Source organism: Rhipicephalus sanguineus, chromosome 10, assembly GCF_013339695.2.
Source record: "Rhipicephalus sanguineus isolate Rsan-2018 chromosome 10, BIME_Rsan_1.4, whole genome shotgun sequence".
Lineage (NCBI taxonomy): Eukaryota > Metazoa > Arthropoda > Arachnida > Ixodida > Ixodidae > Rhipicephalus > Rhipicephalus sanguineus.
Window position 1 is genome coordinate 145,048,013 of NC_051185.1, and position 25,774 is coordinate 145,073,786.

At 47.1% G+C, this 25,774-nt stretch overlaps 1 protein-coding gene across 1 annotated transcript in view; it reads right to left on the bottom strand.

Moving 5' to 3' along the window:
* Nucleotides 1–263: 263 nt before the first annotated feature.
* The window catches only part of LOC119372544 (ATP-binding cassette sub-family C member 3), a 172,193-nt gene continuing 146,682 nt past the window's right edge, over nt 264–25,774 (bottom strand). The window contains exons 24-27 of the mRNA XM_037643025.2: nt 23,157–23,315; nt 9,303–9,469; nt 1,061–1,255; nt 264–521 (exon numbers count right to left, since the gene is read on the bottom strand). Of these exons, the coding sequence (XP_037498953.1) occupies nt 371–521; nt 1,061–1,255; nt 9,303–9,469; nt 23,157–23,315 (672 nt within the window). The 3' untranslated portion in view covers nt 264–370. The remainder of the gene's footprint in view (nt 522–1,060; nt 1,256–9,302; nt 9,470–23,156; nt 23,316–25,774) is intronic.

Sequence of the window (25,774 nt, forward strand, 5' to 3'; positions counted from 1 at the left end):
TGTCGTTCGTCCTCGTTCGATCTATCGGTTATACCGCCGACGCCAGCGGCTAAGCCGCTCAACGCTGGAACGGGCGCCTAAGAGCTGCGCTTTAAAACAACACAAAATGCCAATGAAAACTAGGAGGAGGGACCTAAACGAAGGTCCGCACATGCATATTACTTAAGTATCATAGTTGAAAAGGCGAAATAGATTGAAGAAACAAGAGTACTCAGTTGTCCCACAAGGTAGCGATACAATATAAGTATGAAATAAATGTAGCATATTGCTGATTTTTTTTTTTTGGCTGACCTAAGTGGACGTTGCCTTTTCTGGCATTCAGCAAAAATTGTATTTGTGCTGCTCGCATTCTCCAAAACATCCTTCATAATCACAGCGCCGTCGTGCTTGTGCTGGACATATCTTCCCCAGACAGAACGCCAGCCTCGAACGCCATGGCGTGGAAAGCTGAGCCGGGATCGTCTAGCAGCGCCGACACTGCGCCAAACTCTCGTACTCTGCCGTCTTCCATGACCAGTATTCTGTAGAGAGAACAGCGAAATAGATAAATTAAACTCGGGGACAACCTCTGCAAAAACGCAATATAATTTTCAGGCAGGTGATGACCGAAAACAACGATACGCTTTCAGTTATGCTATAGGTGTGAGACGCCTGATGAATTTAGACCTCGTATAACCTTCACCTAAATCAAACTAAACGGCCTTTTTTCTAATTTCGCATCCGTATGAAATCGACCGAGGCGACTGGAAATCGAGCCCGCATCCCCCGTGTTCATCAGTGCACGCCGTAACCCGTGGCGTAAACCCCGTGGCGGTCGATGGACATCTCAAAGGGTCTAAGACTTGAGAAGTGATAGACAGACTTTGAAACATAAGTACATATGCCTTACGAACACCAGCACGCTTCCAAGCTATCCCTGCAACACAACACTCCGCTTTCCATTCATTTACCATTACCTATAATGTAACAGCGATAGCATTCTACTTTGCTTCAACCTCTATCTCAGATAGTCTATCCTGGATGACCCACTTATATCAGTGACACTCGTGCGATCACCCACTTGTCGTAGTCGAGAACTGTGTGCAGTCGGTGAGCGATGGTGAACAGTGTGCACTTGGCGAAGCTGTCCCTGAGCGTCTTCTGGATGAGGCTGTCCGTGTCGCCGTCCATCTGCGAGGTCGCCTCGTCCAGCAGCAACAACCGGGTATTCCGCAGCAGGGCCCTCGCCAAGCACACCAGCTGTCTCTGGCCCACGCTGCATGAGGTTCGATAAAACCGAGGAGCAGTTGTATGGTTTTGGAATAGAAGCAGATAAATGCACAAAACCAAAATGCTCACGCACATGTTGGAGACACCTTGAAGTAGCGATGATTTAACCTCTTGAGGAGCAACGTTCATATACGTGGAGGCAAGTTCTTATTGCCAGTTCTTTGGACTAGTGGCCAAGACAGGACAAGATAACTGCGAAACAGCGCGAGAAACGACGACACAGAAAGAACAGACAGGACCACGCGCTAGTCCTGTCTGTTCTTTCCGTGTCGTCGTTTATAGCGTTATTTATAGAGTCATGAAGCCACATCAACAAGCTCAGTGCCATGCTCTTTTAAAGGACAAGACACATTGCGCATACGATGAACTGAACCTTCTGCATACTACTGTGTCTTTTCCTAAGCCCAACGGGCTGCGTATAGCTGCAGGCGACCGCTGTAGTGAAATCACTACGATGTTCGACAGCTCGGTCGACGTGCCACGTTCCAACAACAACGTCAAAGTATTTTTTGTTTGCTGTAAATGAACACAAGTGAAAAAGTTTACACCGTCTCCCACTAAAGGGGACCATGAGGCAATGCGAAGCAGGAGCACTTGCACGATCGTGTTCCGTTGTCGTACGCAGGGCATGCTACCGACCTCGCGTCCTGGAACGCGAAGAGGAACGCTACGCGCGTCGTGTCTTCCCTCTAGCCTGGCCGTTCACTCTCACAGGGCGATCGGGGAACGCGGTCGACAGGCGCGCAAGAGGGCGGCAGCATAGGAGAGGGGAGAGAGGGAGAGGGGACGCGCATGCGCTGGCGCTCATCGCGGCGTTGTGCTGGAGAGAATTTCGGCATGTCGAGCCCGTGTTTCAGAGGGGGAGGGGAAATGGGTGAGAGGGAGCCGGGAGGGGGAGTAGAGAGGAGGTGAGTGGAGAAGGTTTGCGCATGCGCAGTAAGGGTGGTCACGCCGCACACCACCACCACTGGTTTCAACTCCGCTATAAGGCGCTTCGCATCTAAAAAACTGCGTATGCCTTTTGAGCACACGATTTGGCTCTCTTTGTGCAAAAACGGAACATCACTGACTCCAGAATCATTAAATATTTATTTACGGGCTAATTAGAATTATTTACGGAAACTCGCACAGAACAACATATTACTTCATTTTCTCGCTTGGAATGTGATATAGAGCCCCTTAGTATTTATTCGCGTGAATTTCACACATTTATTTATTCATACAAGTACCTCACATGTTCCACGTGGGAACATTGAGTGCAAGGGGGGACATTTTGTTTTGTTTTACAAAGAGCGATCAAGGCAAATGCAAAGTGAAAAAAAGTAAACAACGTGCTCGTACATACGCAAAGTCTTGGTTGCACAAATTGAAACAACGAAACGAAACGGCAAACAGTAACATTATACAATTCGAACGGTAATACGTAAGTATATAATAGAACTGGTGACATATTTTAACACGAAAGTGTTTTATGCCAGGGTCCACCAAAGACCTTCATGACATATTTCCGCGACGGAAATACGTCAAGAAAATGAATGCCACTAAATGGCAAAGAAACAAAAAGTATAAGAAAAAGTTCTGTTGATAGGAGTCGAACCCATGACCTCCTGGTACCTGGCCTGCGTTTAGCCCACTCAGCTACCGCCAAACACACAACGGAGGCTGCATGAACGCGCCTTTTTTCTTTCACACTTTCCTCTCACAGCGCTGTTGGATGACTGGATGGATGCTATGAACGTCGCCTTTATACCGGGCCCTGACATGCGTGTCACCAAGATCGCAAAAAAAGCGCCGTTGCTACGACCGTCCCATTCGGCGCGTTTCCCAGAGAAGTGTAATTTCGGCAATGCATTAACACACCGCGAGGTGGTGGCTGTAGCCCAAGCCTCCCTCAAACCATCCATCCATATCCACAAAAAAATTATGGTTGATCCCTCCTTCTTAGGAATCGGTTTAACAGAAAAGTGAAACGTGTCGTCACGGAAGTGGTTTATTATTTATAGCGCATTTTTATATGATAGCTTGTACAATGTCTACTGTTGTTTGGCAGATATATAGCATCGCTTGATGTGGACGCATCACACTCACGTTGACGCCTAGTGGCACATCTCCGTACCGACGACAAACGCCCATGATCATCATTTAACCCTTGCGGTAGCTGAAGTTCTTAACATATACGTAGACACCGTATATGGTGAATCCCGCGCAAAGATGGCATCAACAAACACATAATAAGCACTAATGCTCTATATGCACTCTTTAAAAGCGTCGTGAAATGCGAAGAGAAACGCTACGCGCGTCGTGTCTTCCCTGTAGCTTGGCCGTTACTTCTCTCAGGGCAAGCGGGGAACGCGGTGCGACAGCCAGGCGAGCGTCGGAGAGCTATTTGTCGATATGGATGGATGCTATGAGGGAAGGCTTGCGCTAAAGCTGCCACATCACGGTGTGTTAAAGCGTTGACGAATTTAAACGGGTATTGGAAAAGTGCCGATTGGGACGGTCATTGCAACGGCGCGTCTTTTTAAATGCGAAGCATTTCTTAGCGAACCTCTGGCACTTTGAGAGTTTCTATCTATCTATCTATCTATCTATCTATCTATCTATCTATCTATCTATCTATCTATCTATCTATCTATCTATCTAGCCGCCTACGTCTGGGTGCTCTCATGATCGCCTCCTTAACTTGGTGTAGACCAAAATTTGCATGGGAGGGTAACAGGACTTGACGAATATAATTGCCCGGTCATTACATGAATAACGTGAAAATCCTGTCGCGTACGTCGTCAAGCCCTTTCCACTAGACACCTGTGGCACATACCCGTTTACCACGGGCCGCGGTGTACGGGTATGTGCCACGGTGATTGACAGTTTATATCTACCCAGGAACGGCGAGAACAGACATGGTAACTTAAATGCTAGAGCGTTAAGGAAAACCAACATCGGGAGCATTGACTCAACGAATGGAAAAAATAAAAATTAAGATCCCAGCAGGAATCGAACCCAAGAATTCTGCGTGGCAATCAGGTATTCTACCACTGAGCAACGCCAGGTCTATAAACTGGTTTGGAAAAACAGCCTACGCAGACGTAATAACGGTGCAACGCCAATTGTGGTTGTGGTGCTGGCTATCAAATTTTACAAGAAAGCAAAAAACACTACATGATACTTCTACGATGTGTACTCCTACGATACAGACGTCATATCAGATTAACGTCTGTAGTTCCAGTGTTGGCTCCGCTTTTATAGCAGTTTAATGAACCTTATGTTTTATTTCTATGATTCAGCAAGCTATACTGAAGCATTGCTCGACCCCGGAGGAATACATTAATGAAAGTTACTAATGATATCCACATCACCGCAGCGTAAGGCGCACTTCGTCCGCCAGAACGACGCAGTGTCCTCTTCATTTCTTACGAGTCTGGGCGATGGCCTCATGCTGACCGAGGAAGATGCCCGATTGATTGACAGCCGCTTTGTAGACTAGGCTACGTAGGCCACATACGCCCAGATAGTCTACGAATACGACAAACACCATCCACTGATGTTGGTCTACGTAGCACTATCCAGGGCTACCAGCCTCGACAGCCTATACCTCACCAACACGAAGGGTGGCTTCAGTTTCCGACATTTCACCGGCTCTGTCGACAGACAATTTGTCGACGAAATGACCGAGGCATCCACGAATTCCAACAGCTCTATTATACCACACACTTCACTACACATGGACCCCTCGTCACCACGATCACGACCGGATCATATAACAATCATGACCAGCTGCTGGTGTGCACTGATCACGGTGATGATGCCCTTGTTCAAGAACTGTCAAGAACTTCTTGCACACATACACACGGGTTCGTCAAATGTGCATGCGTTCTCGGGACACGCATAAGCACTACATATCAGCTTACCGCTTCTGGTGTTGGCAATACCCACGTTGCCATTGGCAGCGTTACCCACCGTAAACAACTGGTTATATAACACATATGCGGCTCTTCAGCATATATGTATGTGTGAGTATAAAATTTATACAAATCTTCAGCGTCATTTTGTAGCGTGTCGCTAAATGAAAAAATTCGGCAGATCCCACGTACCGTGGGAGTCGATGTTATGCGAAGCATGCGGTGGGTAGGTGACTGTGGCGTAACATTTTTCATCTAGCGACACGCTACAAAATGACGCTGAATATTTGTATAAATTTTATACTCACACATACATATATGCTGAAGAGCCGCATATGTTATATAACCAGTTGTTTACGGTGGGTAACGCTGCCAATGGCAACGTGGGTATTGCCAACACCAGAAGCGGTAAGCTGATATGTAGTGCTTATGCGTGTCCCGAGAACGCATGCACATTTGACGAACCCGTGTGTATGTGTGCAAGAAGTTCTTGACAGTTCTTGAACAAGGGCATCATCACCGTGATCAATGCACACCAGCAGCTGGTCATGATTGTTATATGATCCGGTCGTGATCGTGGTGACGAGGGGTCCATGTGTAGTGAAGTGTGTGGTATAATAGAGCTGTTGGAATTCGTGGATGCCTCGGTCATTTCGTCGACAAATTGTCTGTCGACAGAGCCGGTGAAATGTCGGAAACTGAAGCCACCCTTCGCATTGGTGAGGTATAGGCTGTCGAGGCTGGTAGCCCTGGATAGTGCTACGTAGACCAACATCAGTGGATGGTGTTTGTCGTATTCGTAGACTATCTGGGCGTATGTGGCCTACGTAGCCTAGTCTACAAAGCGGCTGTCAATCAATCGGGCATCTTCCTCGGTCAGCATGAGGCCATCGCCCAGACTCGTAAGAAATGAAGAGGACACTGCGTCGTTCTGGCGGACGAAGTGCGCCTTACGCTGCGGTGATGTGGATATCATTAGTAACTTTCATTAATGTATTCCTCCGGGGTCGAGCAATGCTTCAGTATAGCTTGCTGAATCATAGAAATAAAACATAAGGTTCATTAAACTGCTATAAAAGCGGAGCCAACACTGGAACTACAGACGTTAATCTGATATGACGTCTGTATCGTAGGAGTACACATCGTAGAAGTATCATGTAGTGTTTTTTGCTTTCTTGTAAAGTTTGATAGCCAGCACCACAACCACAATTGGCGTTGCACCGTTATTACGCCTGCGTAGGCTGTTTTTCCAAACCAGTTTATAGACCTGGCGTTGCTCAGTGGTAGAATACCTGATTGCCACACAGAATTCTCGGGTTCGATTCCTGCTGGGATCTTAATTTTCATTTTTTCCATTCGTTGAGTCAATGCTGCCGATGTTGGTTTTCCTTAACGCTCTAGCATTTAAGTTACCAATGTCTGTTCTCGCCGTTCCTGGGTAGATATAAACTGTCAATCACCGTGGCACATACCCGTACACCGCGGCCCGTGGTAAACGGGTATGTGCCACAGGTGTCTAGTGGAAAGGGCTTGACGACGTACGCGACAGGATTTTCACGTTATTCATGTAATGACCGGGCAATCATATTCGTCAAGTCCTGTTACTCTCCCATGCAAATTTTGGTCTGCACCAAGTTAAGGAGGCGATCATGAGAGCACCCAGACGTAGGCGGCTAGATAGATAGATAGATAGATAGATAGATAGATAGATAGATAGATAGATAGATAGATAGATAGATAGATACTCTCAAAGTGCCAGAGGTTCGCTAAGAAATGCTTCGCATTTAAAATGTTACGCCACAGTCACCTACCCACCGCATGCTTCGCATAACATCGACTCCCACGGTACGTGGGATCTGCCGAATTTTTTTTTGTTTCTTTTTTCGAGCCTGTTGGCATAGATCTCACCCGCCCGTTATAAAGGAGACGCTCATAGCATCCATCCATCCAAGAATACCGCGAGAGGCAAGTGTGAAAGATAAAAGGCGCGTTCATGTCGCCTCTGTAATGGGTTCGGCGGTAGCTCAGTGGGCTAAACGCCCGCCAGCCATCGTCGCACGCGGATCGAGAGGTCATGGGTTCAAATCCCGTCAAGGGAACTTTTTCTTAAGTTTTTTTTTTCTTCGCCCGCTGATGGCGTTCATTTTGCTGACGTACTTCCGTGACAGAAATACGTCATGAAAGTCTTGGTGGACCCCGGCATAAAACACGTTCGTGTTAAAATACGTCTCGAACGCTCGCCTGGCTGTCGCAACGCGTTCCCCGCTCGCCCTGTGAGAAATAATGGCCAGACTAGAAAAAAGCCATGACGCGCGAAGCATTTCTACAAGTGTAAATTATTAGTAAAAAAGTTAGCTATCCCCCTCTTTACACGGCTTATAAATTTTATTTTTTTCATAATGCCCAATTTCAAGTTCTTACCTCTGGCATCGAAAAATGTTTTTGGCGAAGTTTTTAAGGCATATTCGGCAAGCACAATAAAAAGCCTTATCATCGTCATCCTCCTGGCTTCGTCGGAGAAAGAGCTCTATGATATTCCTCCAATTAACCCTGCCCCCCGCTAACTGCGACCAAATTATGCCTGCAAACTTTTTCATCTCATCTGTACACTAATATATCTGCCGCCGCCTGCCGCACTTCCGCTCCCTTGGTATCCAGCCTGTTACCCCTAATGACCATTGGTTATCTTGTCTGCTCATTACATGCCCTGCCCATACAGGTTTCTACGTCTCGACTTGGACTAAGGTGGAATTAACACGCATTGATTCAAAATCGTCCTTCGTACTAATTTTAGGGGCGAAGCTCCTTAAGGCGGCACCCGTTCGTCCCTCGTAGTCGTAGTCGTAGTCGTAGTGCGTAACCAGTCTTACGCTTTGACCTCCAAGGTGGTGCCGGTGGGAGATTTTTCCTGTGCGTTGTTGAACAATAAAAAATTCGCAGCGTGCGCGTTAACTAAAAGCCGAATTCTTCTGTCTCTCATTCCCCATTAGCAGCCATTGGCATGGTCCAGTAGGAAACGTTAGTAGAAGTAGAAGTGTAAGTGTTAGCTAAAAGCCGACTTCTTCTGTCTCTCATTCCCATTAGCAGCCATTGTTTACCTCCAAGGTAGTGCCTGGTGAGATTTCTCCTGTGCGTGATTAAACAATAAAAATTTTGTTCAAAACGCCGTTGATTGATGAAATAAACCAACGAAAGACGCCAGATGTTTTGTAAAAGCAAAACGAAAGAACACCAGATGTTTCTAAAGCAAAACGAAAAGACGCCAACTGCTTAACGAAAGACGTCAGATGTTTTCTAAAGCAATGGTTTTCTAAACAATGAAAATTCACAACGTACATGTAAAATTAAAGTGAGCTGCAAGTCGTCATAACTCATCGAACCTTTAGTATAAACGCGCCCGATCTCACGTCGGTGATGATGTACTGGGCAGAATTCACGGAAGATTCACGGTTTACCGATGAACCTCCGCAGCTTCGCCCACTCATCATCATTCACTCCGTGGATATGCTGTGATTTTTTAATGCTCTTACTCTCTTTAGCTTGAAAGCATTGTTTTATAAACAAGACGAGTTTGCGGTGCAAGCAGAGCAGCGTATTAGAGTAGCAAACATCAAGGGCTCCTGGAGATTCCAAAACATTTAAACTACCCTCGCAGTAATCGTTGTAACAAAAGATAAGAGCACAAGCAACTCAAATAGTTACGTATGTGCAAGTGCATACGGACTCTTCCACTGTTGCGGCCACAACATATGCTACTGCCTGTACAATTGCTACGAAATTCAATCATTGAAAATATTGGTGTTATGCCAACGTATTACCAATACTATCAAGATTACCGACAACTTAGGCAACGGTAATCATCCAATTTTCAGCCAACATACAGGAACGCTAGCCTAGAGCTGCCATAATTTAGTCAAAAAGAGCCGGGCCTTGCCCGTTCTCCCGAGAGCCACTGAGTTGTATGGAGATAAATGCGCGAGACCAGGATAACACCGCTCAATGCTTACTAATTGCGTGGGTTACGCTACGATGTGCTCTCCCATGTTAAACACATCTCCATCATAGTTCTTATTCAGGCTTCCTAGCTGGGGCTAGAGCACATAACAAAGGGAGAGGGTGTGCTCCATCGCTCACCTGAGGTTGGAACCACCGTCGCCCGTTTCCAGAAGGAGTCTCTTGGAGTGGCTTGACACCATATTGACCAAGTGGGCCTGACCCAGCACTTTCCAGATCTGCTCGTCAGAGTACGAGTTCGTCGGGTCGAGATTGAGCCGCAGTGTGCCTCTAAGAAGACTCGGATCCTGCGTTCGCGAGGAGGAGATCGACGCACACACCATTCGTTTACTGCAAGTTCATGATGATGATGTAGAGCGTTTAATGCCGCAAGGGCCAGTAGTGGCTGCTTCCGCAATGTGGTTATAGATTAATGAAGTTAAGTGGTACAACAAAATGCCATGGTGGGCGCTTACATTGTAGTCGTCATTCGATCAAAGAAGGTCAAGGAAAAGAAGTGAATCGAAGACAACACGAATCACGACTATCGAGTTGCTGTTGCGTTGAAAGGTGTGCGCATAATGTGACGAAAGCAGTGCTAACGTGTCTACGATGTATAGGCTCGTCCACCCTTAGGGTAAACACGGCTTAGCGTGGCCGCGCAGAGCGGAGAGCCAGTGCATGCGGCGCGGCCGCGCATCGAAGTGAAGCGGCGCAGTCGCAGAAGATGCTTCGCGTCGTCTGCTAATATGCTCGAGCGGCGGTGCCGCCCTTGCTTTGCTCTGAAATAAAGCAAGGACGGCACGTCCCTGTGCTCCTACGCCGCCGCAACGGGTGCACTGGCGCTCCTCGGATCGTAGCCACGATGGGCCGAGTTCACCCCAAGAGTGGACGATGCTGCACGCGAAATTTCGCATTCGACAAAATAATTCCAAGCCTGCAATTGATGCTAAAATTTGTTTAGGGTTAATAAGGCCTCCTGAAATTGCCAATGAATTTGTCACTTGGTTGACTCATTCATCAACTGATTACAGTACCTCCCTACCAGAGCAATACTAGCGTTACGGGTGACGTAGTGTATTAGAATTCTCCGCAGCAATACGAAGTACATGAAATGTTTCCATACTGAGCCTAATTTCTTGTTGAATGAAAATTGTGCTCTATTCTTTGCATATATCCTAGATTTAAATCTGGCCGGCGCTTTCGGGAATCAAACCGACGACCATGCGCTCAATGGCACAAAGCGTTTAGCACAGAGCAGCTATAGTGCTTCTTTTATCGATTCTTTCTGTTAATGATACTCTAGCTTAAAGGACAGACAAGGATTTCTTTTGGGACCACCCACCGAAAGGAGGTATTTTGTTTCGCATGTCAATGACCATTATTATTTTTTCATCTGCATCAGATCCGTAGGTGGACTTGTATGCATTTATACTACCGATCCAAGCTAAGTTAAATTAAACTCTACAGGCCCCAAGAAGACTGTGATTTTGGCCAAATGGAACATTGCGATTTTGACTTGTTGGTGATTTAATACGCTACTCTCTTTCTAGGAGCAGTGGAAAATATAACTTGTAATTCATGGCTTTTAGTACAACCGACCTAAGGCCTGTATAGCCAACCCAATATTCATGCGAATATGTGAGAGGGAACGTTAAGCGTGCCCGCGGCTGCATTCTGCTGTGTTTAGAACAAATTGCAAACGCTTTAGAGTACTAGTATATATGAATAACCGATGGCGGCGCAGCGAACGACGCTACGGTGACGCAAAGGCGGGGATTCGGCTTTTTGTCGTCTGCTAGGCTCTGTCTAGAACAGCAGCATTTTCGTTATAGTTCCCTCGCGTCGCACGGCGTTCCTCGACTACTAGCTGCATTTTCTTGTAATGATAGTTCTTTAGACGGCTGCTAGCATTACAGGAGGTTAGAAAACGTCAACATTTCAGGTGTCTTTAGATACACATATTCATCGCGGTCAGGACCATGCCCCTGAGTCCGTGGCGTCGCTCACTGGGCTGGATGGCATTGAAATAACTTACGTGAAAGCGCAAATGTCCCGCCAATCGAGTTAAAGAGAGTCTACGCTGCTTTGGAAGCTAAGCGCGATCAACAAAAGTTAGCGTTATGTAACCAGACTTGAGTTATTCACACTCCACTCCCAATGGTGTTCATGTGGACCTGTGTACACAAAGCATTTGCCGGCCAAATAAAATTGGTAACTTCATCGACGAGTGGGTTATTGCGGACAACTAGCGTAGATTGGGTGAGTTGGATGCACATTAAATCTAGTTACACCTACTGTCGGCTCCAAATGAAGCGCCAGCAGTGGTGCGCGTGGTCCAGTTAGCACCCTTATGATTAGATATAGATACGCTCTTGTGGTTTGCTGCTCATGAGTCAGATTCATGCTTTCCATTGCGCAGTGCTGCCTAATTGAGTGTCCGTACCTGTCAAGGGTGATGCCAGGACGGCGCGCATTATACAGTTCTTAAGGCTTGGGCAACGAGCTCAGCTGTTCGTGATTCATTTGACACCGACAGTACAGCTTGGAAAACAGTTGGGAAATCGGCGAATGTGTCCAGGAAGAGAAGAAAGAGAGCTATTTCCCACCATTCTTTTGGCCCCTTTGGCTGATTACTGTTATTTTTAGCGCGGTGTAACAAGATTGAATATTTTAAGGTGAAAGCCTTGGAATGCTGATCGAACGCGAAAATTGACCGTCGGCGTACCGAGTCGGCTGCGTCAACACGAGGGACGCAAAAAATCATCAAAAGATGACGTCACCCTAAGACGTCCTGATGACATCACAAACCGCGAAAATTGGCAATGCAAAACCAGCTGATGTGTAGATAGCCTGCAGTACCTCCGATTCTGGAGACAATGCAAAACTACGTTACGCCCAGAAAGCATTCGCAGGGGGGCGGGGAAGCAACAATACATCGACTGAAGAAAAAGCCGAAGATGACTTTCGCCTTCAAGTCATATCTTAGGCCACGGAAGAAGAAATATTTAGGAGGCGAAACTCCCGTTAGAACGGGCGCCGGCGGACGTCCAGATAACGTCACAAAAAATACAAAAATAACATGCGCCGAACAAGGCACTGCGGAAAGCCGCAACCGCCAAAAAAAAAAAAAAATCGAAGCGCTACGAGCCGGGCGCGGTCGGGCGAGCATGCCCAAGATAAATGTAACTGGTAGCGAAGCTTCCATGCAAGCCCATACGTTCAGAAAATGGCGGCTCATCAGCTGCTCATGGGGCTTAGCGCCATCTGTGCGAGGAGGGAACACTTCCGGCGGAACAAAAAATAAAGCGGATGTGGCGCAATATTCGGTAAAAAGAAGTGACGTGATTTTGTTGACACTGGCGCGAAATTTGACCTCAAAATAGTTTTCTTAGGCCCCTGATCGCTACGGCGAACCGGCAAGTCCTTGGCGCAGTGCGCTTGAAGCCAACGCTAGCTAAACTAATATCGGCTCATGACTAAACAGCGGTGTTTAAGTGTACTGTCATTTAATTCGCCTTGGTTTTACCAGGAAACCTTATTCTTGGAGCTATTATTCTTCGTTCGTGTCATCTTCCACAGCGGGATTAAAGTAAGCGGCGGCGTACTCTCATGTTTGCGGCGTTGCTTATTTGCTTCGCACATGCGTAGGAGCCTTAAGGAGCGCATTGCTTTTGTTCTTCAGTTCTAACGGGAAGGAATGACGCCTGGTCCCGTCAAAATGATGACATTTCAGTTATATTCAATGGTCACAATAACGCAATTTTGTCACACCTTACACAATGAGCAACAAGTGTCGTAATAAGTACAAAAGTACCTAAACTACGTGCTTCCCTTATGTTCCGATAAATTAACCTTACGTGTAACCGATACAGGCATGCGAATTGTAGCGAAACACAACTTGACGATCTGCTTACCGATAATAGGAAATATAGTAGGCACTGCAAGCTCACAAAAGAAACCAGGCAGCAGGGATACTGGTCCATGAAAATCCAACAAGCACACTACTCCGAACCGTTGCCCCGGTGTCTTATCTAGAAGAGATGTATCACCAGGCGTACGCGTGTTGCTGTTGCTTCCTTGAACGCCACATCGCTTCAGCGAGTACCGAGGAAAGCGTTCGGCGTTAAATGTTCGCCGGGTCGTCCCGTTGCCGTTGAACACCGCAACACCTTCACCAAAGGTGCAACGCATCTCGCAGCGCCGCTCACAGCAAAAATCAAATTCTCACCCCAATAATTCAGAGAACGCATACAAGTGCAAAACACCAGAATACGTAAGGGGCGACGGAGACGAACTTTACGAGCGCGCCTTTCCATGCACCGCAAGAGCTGCACTGAATAACAATGACGTGCGCCTCTCTTCAGGGGGCGCTAAGAAAAAGAAATAATTAAGCACTGTCGTACATTCTTGGCACATTGCACCTACATAACATTGTTCGGGAAATAGATGTCATTTGTGAAACAAAAACATTGCTTCGCCCTTGGATAAAACTTCGTTTTTCGCTATCAGTGTTTGTTCCCTCCAAACATAGTCGCGCTTCAGTCGCAGCATTCATAACTACCCTTGCTAATGTCCCTGGCAATAGGTTCTGAACCGATTTTCGCCCGAAGCTTCGCGACCTTGTTGGATCGACCTTGGCATGCCCGCGCACATGTTCTTTAGCAGCGTTCGTAAGCAGACGACAGCGGCGTTTGCTTCAGCGGGCACGCAACTTTTTTTGTTGTTGATTGCTTTCTCAGTAACCTTTCTTTTTATGTAGCGGCCGGGGCCGTAATACCTATGCTGTGCACAGTATGCAAAGTCCATTCAAATAGGTCGCGAAGCTTCGGGCGAAAAGCGGTTCAAAACCTATTGCAATCGACACCAGCATGGGGAGTTATGGGTGCTGCGATTGAAGCACGACGGTGTTTGGAGGAAACAAACACTAATGGCGAAACACCAAGTTTTATTCAAGGGTAAAGGGATCTTTATGTTTTAAAAATTACTTTTATTTCCCGAATAATGTAATGTAGGTTTAATGTGCCAAGATTGTACGGCAGTGTTTAATTATTACGAAAAACTTTTTTTCTTAGCGACCCCTGAAGAGAGGCGCACGTCATTGTTATTCAGTGCAGCCCTTGCGGTGCATGGAAAGGCGCGCTCGTAAGTTCGTCTGCGACGATATGCCCCCTTACGTGCTCCGGTGTTTCGCACTTGCATGCGTTCTTCGAATTGTTGTGATGAGAAGTTGATTTTTGCAGTGCGCGAAGTTGCGAGGTGCGTTTCGTCGTTGGTGAACGTGTTGGTTACGGTGTTGAACGGGCAACGGCACGGCGCGGCTAACACTTAAGGCCGAACGCTTTCCTCGGTACTCGCAGAAACGGTGTGGTGATCCAAGGATGCAATAACAACACGCGCATGCCCGGCAAGCCCTCTCTTCTGGATAAGACACCGGGACAACGGTTCGGAGTAGTGTGCTTGCTGGATTTTCATGGATAAGTATTCCTGCTGCCCGGTTACCTTCGTGAACACGCTGCCCCGCCACGGTGGTCTAGTGGTTATGGCGCTCGACTGCTGACCCGAGGGTCGCGGGATCGAATCCCGGCCGCGGCGGCTGCATTTTCGATGGAGGCGAAAATGTTTCAGGCCCGTGTACTTAGATTTAGGTGCACGTTAAAGAACCCCAGGTGGGCGAAATTTCCGGAGCCCTCCACTACGGCGTCTCCCATAATCATGTCGTGGTTTTGGGACGTTAAACCCCAGATATTATTATTATTAAAATCGTGAACTCGCTGTGCCTACTATCTTTCCTGTTATCGGTGGGCAGATCGCTAACTTGTCTGTCCTGCTACAATTCGCATGCCTTGATACGTTACACGTAAGGATAATTTATCGGAACATAAGGCAAAACATAGTGCACGTAGTGTACGCACTTTTTGTACTTTTTACGACATTTATTGCTCATTGTGTAGGGTATGATAAAATTGCGTTATTGTGACGATTGAATAAAACTGAAATTTTGGAGTGACCAGGCGTCATTTCTTCTTGTTAGAACTCAAGCACACATGCAATGCGCTATTGAAGTCCGCTGCGCATGTTCGAAGCAAATAAGCAACGCTGCAAACATGAGAGGTACGCTGCGGCCTCCTTTGTTCATGCCGTGGATGCTGACACGAACGCAGAATAAAAGCGCGAAGAATAAGGTTTCCTGGTAAAACCAAGGGGAATTGACGGCTGTACACTTAAACACCGCTGCTTAATCACGAGTCGATATTAGTTTAGCTACCATTGGCTTCAAGCGCACTCGCGAAGGGCTTGCCGGCTCGCCGTAGCGCGAGTCCTTAGCGATCAGGGGCCTAAGAAAGCTATTGCGAGGTCAATTTTCACGCTAGTGCCAACAAAATGACGTCATTTTTTTACCGAATGTTGCATCACATCCGTTTTATTTTTTGTTCCGCCGGAAGTGTTCCCTCCTCCCACAGATGGCGCTAAGCCCCATGAGCAGCTGATGAGCAGCCATTTTCTGACCATATGGGTTTCTATGAAAGCTTCGCTACCAGTTACATTTACCTTGCAGTATGTTCTTCTTCGGCATTTGCTAGCTTAAGATGCGGCGCAGGTATTTTGTTGAAACCTGCAAAAGCGGGCGCAAGTCTTGCAGCAAAGATATGGAGCAAGCAACGAATGCGCTCCGCGTCCATGCTGCGTGACTGCGGCGGAGCGGGAGCAACGCGCGTGGCCGGTTTCCACGGAAACCGAAACGGCGGCAATTCTCTTGCGTGCCGCCAGACGCCGCCAGCATGAAGTGGCTCACCGGCAATGTGACGGCATCTGGTCGCCTCGGGCAGCGGAGTCACACCTCCTAAATGTTTCTTGCTGCGTGTCTTAGGCAAATTCGTAAGGGACCCTGCGAGAACAGACTGGCCGGCAGCCTCGAGCAGCCTTCACGTCGCGAGCGCGCGCGCGAAAAGCGGCACCCGAGTCCTCTCTCTGACTTCACATGCGAGAGGGCGCCACTCAAAGATCCCGAGGTGAATAGGAGATCAATAAGCGCTCCCTAAAACAGCCAACAAGGCACTAATCGCACACTACGTACATATACTCCATCTCACAAGCTGGTTGCAGCACTGTGGAAGCTACGGGGCTGCTCAGCCAATAGGAAGAGTGAGCACACCTCACGATGTATTCATCCGCGCCGCGTCGTCTGCTCGGTGTCCCCGTAACCGTAACGCGTTTTGCGAGTAGAGCGATCACACAGGAGCAACCAACGCTCTTAGCGCTGGGCAGCAACGGCAGCGCCGCAAAAAAAAAAAATGCGTTGGGCGAGTGACACGAACAAGTGGTAGCAACCAACGCTGTTAGCGTTGGGCAACAGCGGTAGCGCCGGAAAAAACAAAAGAAAAATAACACGGCAGCACACGTCGACGCTGGTTCGTTGTGACTCAAAATTAAGAAGTCGCCGTCAAGAGCTCTGTGGGCCGTAGCTCTAAACTGACGCATGCGTTAGCGTTATATTTGCGTCCCGGTGCTTCAACAGCAATGTATTCGGGTCTATTTTGCACTGTTTCGAAGATTCAGTCGCAAATTCTCGGCGACAAGGCTTAGCAGGCATGGCTGAAGAGACAGCTAATATCAATAATAAGGAGAAAACGTGCCTGATACTTTGTCCTCAGCGTGAGATGGCACAAAGCGATAGCAGATTCCAGCGTTTCTTTAATGCTGTCCGGACAGTGGGCAAGTAGCAAGCGAGAGTTCACATTGAAGCGGGTGATCGCGTCTGCATAAAGTCCCTGAAAAATACGTCTGCACTGGCGCTGCCATGTTGGTTCGTCATCACAATTATCGGAAGTTACCGATGCAATAAATAAATGCTCGTGACGTACATGCGAATCCTGCTTAGCGCATGACGTATTGCTATGAAGTAGCGCGTAGCACCTTCTCCAATTATAATGCAATTACAAACGAAACTGTGTTTTGCTGCGCAAGCATGTGGTTTGTTTACTCCTCGTAGCTTCCACACTGCTGCAACCAGCTTGTGAGATGGAGTATAGAAGGCAATGAGGGACAAGTACAAAAGCGACATTAGCAACAAGTAATTTTTCTTATAACACGGCCGCGCTGGATGGAACGCTGCTTTCCAGCGCGGCCATGGTTCTACTAAAAAGCCCCACAGCTAGGATAGGATTTGTAGACAGGTTTACTAAGTAAATGTTCGCAACCCCCCAAATTCTCTTAGTCAAACTACATCGCGAAGCGTCGTATTTAATTTTTTTGTTCGCATTAGGAAGCAAGAACAAAAGCAATAGCTTTCCCGGTTACCGTCCGGCCGCATACGGCAGGATGGTCTCAGCACTGCGTTTTGCAAGCATGCAGGCGATGATATAATATAGCGTCGTTAACTGAAAATAAAAAATCGGCAGCTCCCACGCGTTATGGGAATCTGTTTCATGCGAAGCAGCCGACGAGTACTTCTATGCTGTATTTTATGCCCATGGCTATGGCTATGGCTAAGCACATCTTAGGCTTAGCAGGCAGGTCGACAACACTGGCGTTCAAAGGGTAGCTTATGGTGGGACGTAACGTCAGCCCTCGATTTAGAGTACATACGTCAGTAGTATGGAAACTAAGTGCACTTTATGGTGTAATCATGTGTGTGTGAATATCATACGTCACTTTCGTTGACGTATTCCTTCTAGGTCGAGCAATACTTAAATTTAGTTGCTGAATCATCGGCAGACAAATGTAAGCGGAGCCAACACTGGAACCACAGACGTTAATCTGATATGACGCCTGTACCGTAGGAGTACATAAGTAGTGTTTATTGCATTCTTGTAAAACTAGGTACCCAGCACCACAGCCACAATTGACATTGCACCGACCATGGAGGAAAGAAAAAATTATAGGAGGGAGCGCGCCTAGCGTTCACAAGCCAACCGCCTCTGAAGCCGCGCAATCCTCCTCTGAAGCTTTGAAGCCGCGCCAACCTCCTCCGAAGCCGCTGGCTCGAGGCTCACTTCCCATGATGCTCCTGTTTCGTTTCCTTTTTTGGTGGGCTCATGAACAAAAAACAAAAATTGACGAGCGCGCGCGTCTAGCGTCCACAAGCCAACCTCCTCGGACGCCGCTCCCCCCCTCTCACCGCTTGCCTATCACGTGAGGGTGCTCATTTCCCAGCATGCCCCTGTTTCATTTCTTTTGGCTGGGCTTCAAAAATGTCACGTGACGCTCCCTCCTGGTTTTTTTTTTCCTCCATGGCACCGACATTACGTCTTCATAGGCTGTTTTTTCAACCCAGTTTATAGGCTTGGCGCAGCTCTGTGGTAGAATACCTGACTGCTACGCAGGTTGCTTCGGTTTGATTCCTGCTGGGATCCTAAGTTTTATTCGTTCCATTCGTCGGGTCAATGCTGCCTATGTCAGTTTTCATAACGCTCTCGCATTTAAATTACCAATGTCTGTTCTCGCCTTTCCTGGGTAGATACGAACTGGTTGTCACCCGTGGCGCATACCCGTACACCGCGGCGTGTTGTAAACGGGTATGCTCCACACGTGTCTGAGTGAGTGAGTGAGTGAGTGAGTGAGTGAGTGAGTGAGTGAGTGAGTGAGTGAGTGAGTGAGTGAGTGAGTGAGTGAGTGAGTGAGTGAGTGAATAAACGTTTATTTCGTCCAGCAAAGCGCGAATAATCGCGCAGCCGGTTAATCTCGCGACGGGACCGACAGGTCTAGCCTGCCGGCCCGATCACGAGCGCGCTGGACGGCCAGGATTTGGTCCTCATGGACGGGACTTCGTAGGAGCGCGTCCCACTCTTCCTTGGTGAACTTCGGGCCCAACGACCCGCACTCCCAGAGCATGTGAGAAAAAGTAGCAGCCTCGTCACAGGCTGGGCAAGAACTGTTCGGGTAAATTTCCGGATATATGCTATTAAGGGACGCCGGATTTACAGGTCGCAGGCGGTCACGCACAGACACCTGCACACGTGTCTGGAGGAAAGGGTTCCACGACGTACGCGACAGGATTTTTACGTTATTCATGCCATGACCCGACAGTCATACTCGTCAAATCCTCTTGCCCTCCCATGGCAATTTTGGTCTACACCAAGTTATGGAGGCGAACATGAGAGCACCCAGATGTAGGCGGATAGATAGATAGATAGATAGATAGATAGATAGATAGATAGATAGATAGATAGATAGATAGATAGATAGATAGATAGATAGATAGATAGAAACGCTCAAAGTGTCAATGATTTGCTATGACATGCTTCGCGTTTAACAGAAGTGCGTTGGCGTTTTTGATGCGTCTGCCGGGCACGACAGTTTCATTCACGAGACACCGTGTAATCAGTATGATCCGACGGAAGGCAACTGCTGCGCGGGAAAACCAATGCGATACCATCGGTTTTATAGATAGTCTGGCATGCTGCACCTACTTGTCCTTTCTCTTTCAATAACCGGTGTGGATGTCCAGTAAAGTTGAAAGTTCGGCGAGTTGGTGACAGTTCATCTTAACGTGTGAAGCAGCGCACGAGACGAAATACAGAATGAAGAAACGCTTCTACAGGACCGCCGTTGCTCTCGCAACTAGTTCATTTCCAAAAATACAGGGTAAATATACATACGCCCCAGCGTACTACGTGTAACACTGACTTTCAGTAATACGAAGTTAGAACTCTGATCCTCGAAAAAGAAGAAACGTCCCAATCGTTCAGTACAGCTGATCCTTGGATGATAAATTTCCCCTTTGTCGTTCATTCATACGGAAACATTCGAGTATTTCATTGGTCATCTAGTCCCTATGATTTGGGAGTATTTGCGTTCCAGTGAAATGCGGGATGGAACCACGTGTTAAGTAATGCACTTTAATGTGTGAATGTATGTTTGTTAGTGACCTTTTGTGTTCCGAAAATTGTGTGTTAACGCACCGCCATGTTTAGCCTAACTACATGTTTCCACATGACAGAGCAATATAGTACACAACGGCTGTCCTTAGCACTACATACCTAGAAGCACGCTTTACCCAAGCCGAATATTCTTGGCGACATTTTGCGATTTAGCCTGGCATAAATTATCCCGACTTTGTTTGGCGCAGAAAGATAAAATAACTTTCAAGCTTTACCTGCTACCGGCATTTTTCTTTGAGATTACGCACTTCTTCGCGCGCATAATTGGTTTGGGTGCACGAATAAACGTACTTCAAGGTTTATAGGGTGTAGAACTAACTTTGTGTTTTCGTTGCTTTTGTCGTCTGGAAAGATGTACATCGGCCAAACTGGCTCGTGCGTCAATGCACGACTTTTGGAACACAAAATGTCCCTGACAAACCACATTAAATCCCACATTAATTGGCGCTGCTCTAAATAAGGTTGCATGCCGCTTTTCAATAAAACAGAAGTGCTTCCAAATAATTGGTATCAGGTGACCAGAGAGATCACCGAAGCTTTCCTTATCCATAAGGGCAACACGAATTGTATTAGGCAACGATCAGCTGTACTCAACGACCGTGAAGTTTCTTTTTTGGAAGCTCAACGTAAAATGTTCTGAATACGTACCAGTGGAAGTAATTACTACACGTGGCATGCTATGGCGCGCGTATCTACCCCTTGTTTTTGTTTTGTTTCGTTTGTTGATGTTTTTATTGCGATAGCAATTATATGAACACTCTCGGATAATTTTCCCAGTTGCCGTCGCCGTCATGTCCTGGATATGTATGTATATATAAATAAAACCAACAAAGAAAACTAAATCACACGCAAAACTTCGAAGTGGGCCACCGGGATTCGAACCTGCGACCCTTAGCTCTTCAGCGCGCCGCTTTAAACAACTCGGTCACGCGCCACCGATTGCGTAGAATACTAACGGAGAGCAATTTATATACATCATTTAACGCTGGCGGTATGCAGATCTCGGGGGTGCTTTCGCGTGAGCAGATTCATCTACGAGATTGCCGCAAGGCGCGCTTTACCGCAATGCTCCTAGATTTTGCTTCTGTTAGAAAAGTGCCTTCGAGACGCGCACTAAAAAGTGGCCCATTTCTGCACCCACACGCGATGTGGAACGCCGGCTAAACAATGCCTCGAACGCCACCGCGCGGCAGGAGACACAGAGGGGCCACTCCGAAGGAGGTTTAAAAAAAATAGGGGTTTGACAAAAATTCTACAGTGGAGGCTCTCGCAACGCCTTGCCAGCAAAAGTGAAGGCAGCTTTTGCCAACCAAATATCTCGGAAACATGCTCTTTTTTGGTGGTGCCTACTTAGTGATCAAATGGCTTTAATCTGTTAGTCTAAATACAACGTTAATTAATAAAATATCGTTGTTAAAGGGGTCATGAACCACTTTTCTAATTAATCATCTAATGACCTTAGTATCGGAGTTTACTGCCTCCCAAATCGATTGCCGCAAAAATTTCTCGAATCCGTCAAGAATCGGCGGAGTTACGGGGGTTTGGCGCACGCTTTCGGCGCTTTCTCTCTTTTCTCGTGCCGACGAGCGCACTGGAAGCTAGACAGGCAGGGATGGCACGGGGGTAAGAAGTTACGTCAGCGCGCGTCATAAAACGCGATCGCTCTCCCGCTGTGATTCGCATGCGCGAGTGCGGCTAGCGTGTTAGCAGACTGAGGAGTGCGGCGCGGGCAAGTGGTGGCACCCCGTGGCAAGAAGCGCATCTCATCCGGCTATCGACCAATAAGCATGCTATGTCTCCGCGACGTCAACGTGCAGACGCCCCGCCCACCGACGAGAGTGAGAACCGGCCTCTGTTTGAAACGAGGGCGCCTGAGGAAACGGCAACTTCGCGCTCCGCTTGTGGCCTTTACGCGGCGCGCACGACTGTAATATTTTGCACAGCAGTTCATAGCCGTGTCAGCTTTCCGCAGGTTGTGTTTTTTCAACAAGCCCAAGGGGTGCTTCATGACCCCTTTAACGACTAAAGTAACCCATCGAGAGGAGTATTGACGATTGATCTCCAATGAAATTTGCCATGACTACGACGCTTATCATCGAAAACTACTAACACAAAGACACAGGTATAGCAGTATCTGACCCGTAAAAGTTGCCATATTAAGCTGGTCTGGAGCGCGAGGAAAACACTCGCTTTCCTTCACCAAACGCCAAGCGTTGGTCGTGCCCCTACTGAGATGGCGGCCGCTGACTCCATCTTTTCGTGGGCACGACTTCACTCTTGAGCAGTAATTGCCACTCCAGCAATTTGTTTAACCCTTTCGCTACTCCAGGCGCCGCAGTTTTTAAGAAAAGAAAAATATCTAAGAGCGTTGGGTTGTAGCGCGTCGCTCAAACACAAACAAGTAACTATGACAGTTGTTGGTTCGCGCTGGTCCTGTGTACACCTGTGCGTTCTTTTCGAGCGTCCTTCATTGTGTTTGAGCAGGGCAGAGCACTGCAAGTGTCGAGCTGTTTTCGTTGTTAGTTCGTGGTCAGCCTGTGTGTGTTCTTTTCGTGAGTCATTTGCGCTTGATGGGCGCGCTGCAAGTATCGAGCTGCTTCGTGTACTTCTTGTGATTTTGTAATTTGTTACTATCGCATGGATTGCTTCGCCTTTGCGGCGAAACTGTGACTTTTAATTTTTCATAATCCACTTTCGAGAGCTGCGGTGGTTTTGTCGAATCATTTCTAACATTTGTGTATTGTCTCCGTTCGCTGCTTCGCACGTTAAGATGAAATGTTTTGATGCTTTTATAAGGCTTCAGTTTCGACTGCAATTTCTGACCTACAGGATGGAGCCTGCATTCGCACCGAATCAGGATAACCCTACTGGCCTCTCGTATGTCGCGTGAAAGCGCTGCATCAACGGCAAGGAAACAAAGCATTTCACGAAACGCTTTTCTTAGTGAGTTTTAGTATCCTGTTAAGTAAGTTCACGTATAAATGCAGTAATACACACCTTCATACGTCCGCTTATAAAGGATTTAGTGTGAGAACGACTACTTCTGCCTCTTTTATCAACCAACATGCAATGTTTAAGAAACAACCAAGCAAGGCATAAGCGGTGGTCTCACCTGCGGAATGACAGTAATGCTACTGCGGAGCTTTTTCAGCGGTACATCCACGATGTCAACGCCGTCGATCAGAATCCGCCCCTCGGATGGCTTCAGCACCCGCAGCAGTGCCAGCACTAGCGAGGACTTCCCGGCGCCGGTCCTGCCAACCACTCCGACCTGCGTTGCGGAGACAGCGGTCAGCACCATTCAAACTTAACACGCCAACGAGAAAAAAATTTGGCGAATCTCGCACTAAGGCTCGCAAGGCTTCAAACAGCAAAACTGTTATACACTTTATCACGCTGACAATAGACGAAAGCTAGGTAGACGGAACGACACGGGACGACACAAGCGTTAACTGTCTACTATTTATTTTTACAAAATCATGACAAAATATATATACACAAAAAGCGGCGGATACAACAGAACAAAAAAAAATCGGCAGATCGCACGCAGTGTGGGAATCGAGGTAATGCGAAGCAGCCAGCAAAGAGCAAATAGCATACATCGCCTTGTTTGTCATTGAGGCTTATGAAGTCATTCATGTCGTGACATCTAGTTCGCTACATATCGAGAGATTGTCATACATGCATGCGTGTATAATCTGGTATATGCCATGCTAAGGAGACATATATTCTGCTACACATGTACGATGCGTGACCTGCTATCTGTTATCGTCATGCACCCTTGTCACGCCATACCAATTTAGGTATATATGCAGTAAGCAAAATGGCCGGCAGTGCACCATGAGCGTGGCATCTAAATCATACCCTACATGGCATGCATGTCATGATTTTCATGATAACTCCTGTTATTTATGTTCGTCACACAGTTACGTCGCGAGATACCAATTTTGGTGTATATCAAGCTAGCGAAACGGCCGCCAGCGCGCCATGAGCGTGGCACGTAAGTCATGCTGTGCATGGCATGCGTGTCATTATTTTCATGTTACCACCTGTTATTTATATTCGTCACACAGTCACGTCACGCGATACCAATTTTGGTGTATATCCAGCTAGCAAAACGGCCACCAGCGCGCCATGAGCGTGACATGTAAGTCATACTGTACATGACATACGTGTCAAGATTTTCATGTTGCCACCTGTTATTTGTGTTCGTCACACAGTCACCTCGCGCGATACCAATTTTGGTGTATATCAAGCTAGCGAAACGGCCGCAAGCGCACCATGAGCGTGGAATGTAAATCATGCTGTACATGATATGCGTGTCATGATTTGCAGCTTAGGACCTGTCACTTGTGCTCGTCATACACTATTGTCACGGCATACCAATTTTGGTATATATCAAACGAACGAAACGGCCGCAAGAGCGCCAAAACCGTGGCATGTAAATCATGTCGTTCATGACATGGATATCATGATTTTCATGTTATGAGCTGTTATTTATATTCGTCATGAAGTCACGTTACGCCATACCAATTTTGGTGTATATCCTATTAACGAAGCGGCCAGGAGAGCCCAAAGTAAAGTCGCAGGCGGCTAGATAGATAGATAGATAGATAGATAGATAGATAGATAGATAGATAGATAGATAGATAGATAGATAGATAGATAGATAGATAGATAGATAGATAGATAGATAGATAGATAGATAGATAGATAGATAGATAGATACGCTCAAACTCGCAGAAGTTCGCTAAGAAATGCTTTGCATTTAAAATAAACATTCACACATGCGTAAGATGCACATCAAGAGAAGAGCTATCCTCAATCCGGCGCCCACGTGTCTCGCAGTCTATCTGCTTCCTTGCCCTGAGGTAACGACATTTCGGCCTCTGTTAGTGAATGTGAAAGAGCGCTAACACCGGCGTCTCTGCCGGCGCAATGCGTGTTAGCGCTCCTTCACTTTGAGTAACAGAAGCGGAAGTGTCATTCCTTCAGGCAATGAAGCAGATAGAAAAGTATCTATTTGTATGGGGAGGTTCCGTGGCCTGAATGTTCTTCAGGTTGTTCATTTTGCACTATAGACTAAGAAAGGTGCAAAGTTGAAAAATATAACAGCGTTCTTAATTAATTCGTAATGCTCCTAACTGCATCTTCCGCATACTGACTTTGAACAAAGTAGTTCATAGCGCAAGCCAGAGCTCCAAAAAGATTAGTGGTTGCGCGCTCCAATCTCGTAGCACCAATATTGTTTGAAGTTATAACGAACGAAGCCGCTTCTGTAGGCTGTTTTCCGGCCATACTAAAACACTATGCCAAGTAGTTTTCTGTTCTCTTTTCTGATTGCAAAAAAGTAAAACAATTGCACTTGACAAAAGATGTCGCCATCAGAGTAGCAAAGCTGTCGCTGACTGTCACCGCCAGCTGTCACCAGCTTACATAAATATTTCTTTGTATTAAACACCTTACCCTTTCCTCTCAGTAGTTCTAGGTTTCATCAGATACGGTGAACAGGTTTTTAAATAAACACTGGTGCCTTGTATGCCAAGACAAAGGTATGACTAATAGGTGCGCCATAGTACTAACTCGCACTAATTTTCACCGGCGTTAACGTGCACCTAAACCTTCTTTAACGGGCTCCTAAACATATGCCACCGGATGTCATTTTTAACTTGTCCCCATCTTAATGCGGCCGTCCTCACCGAGAATTGAACCCGCGTCTTCGCGTTTAGC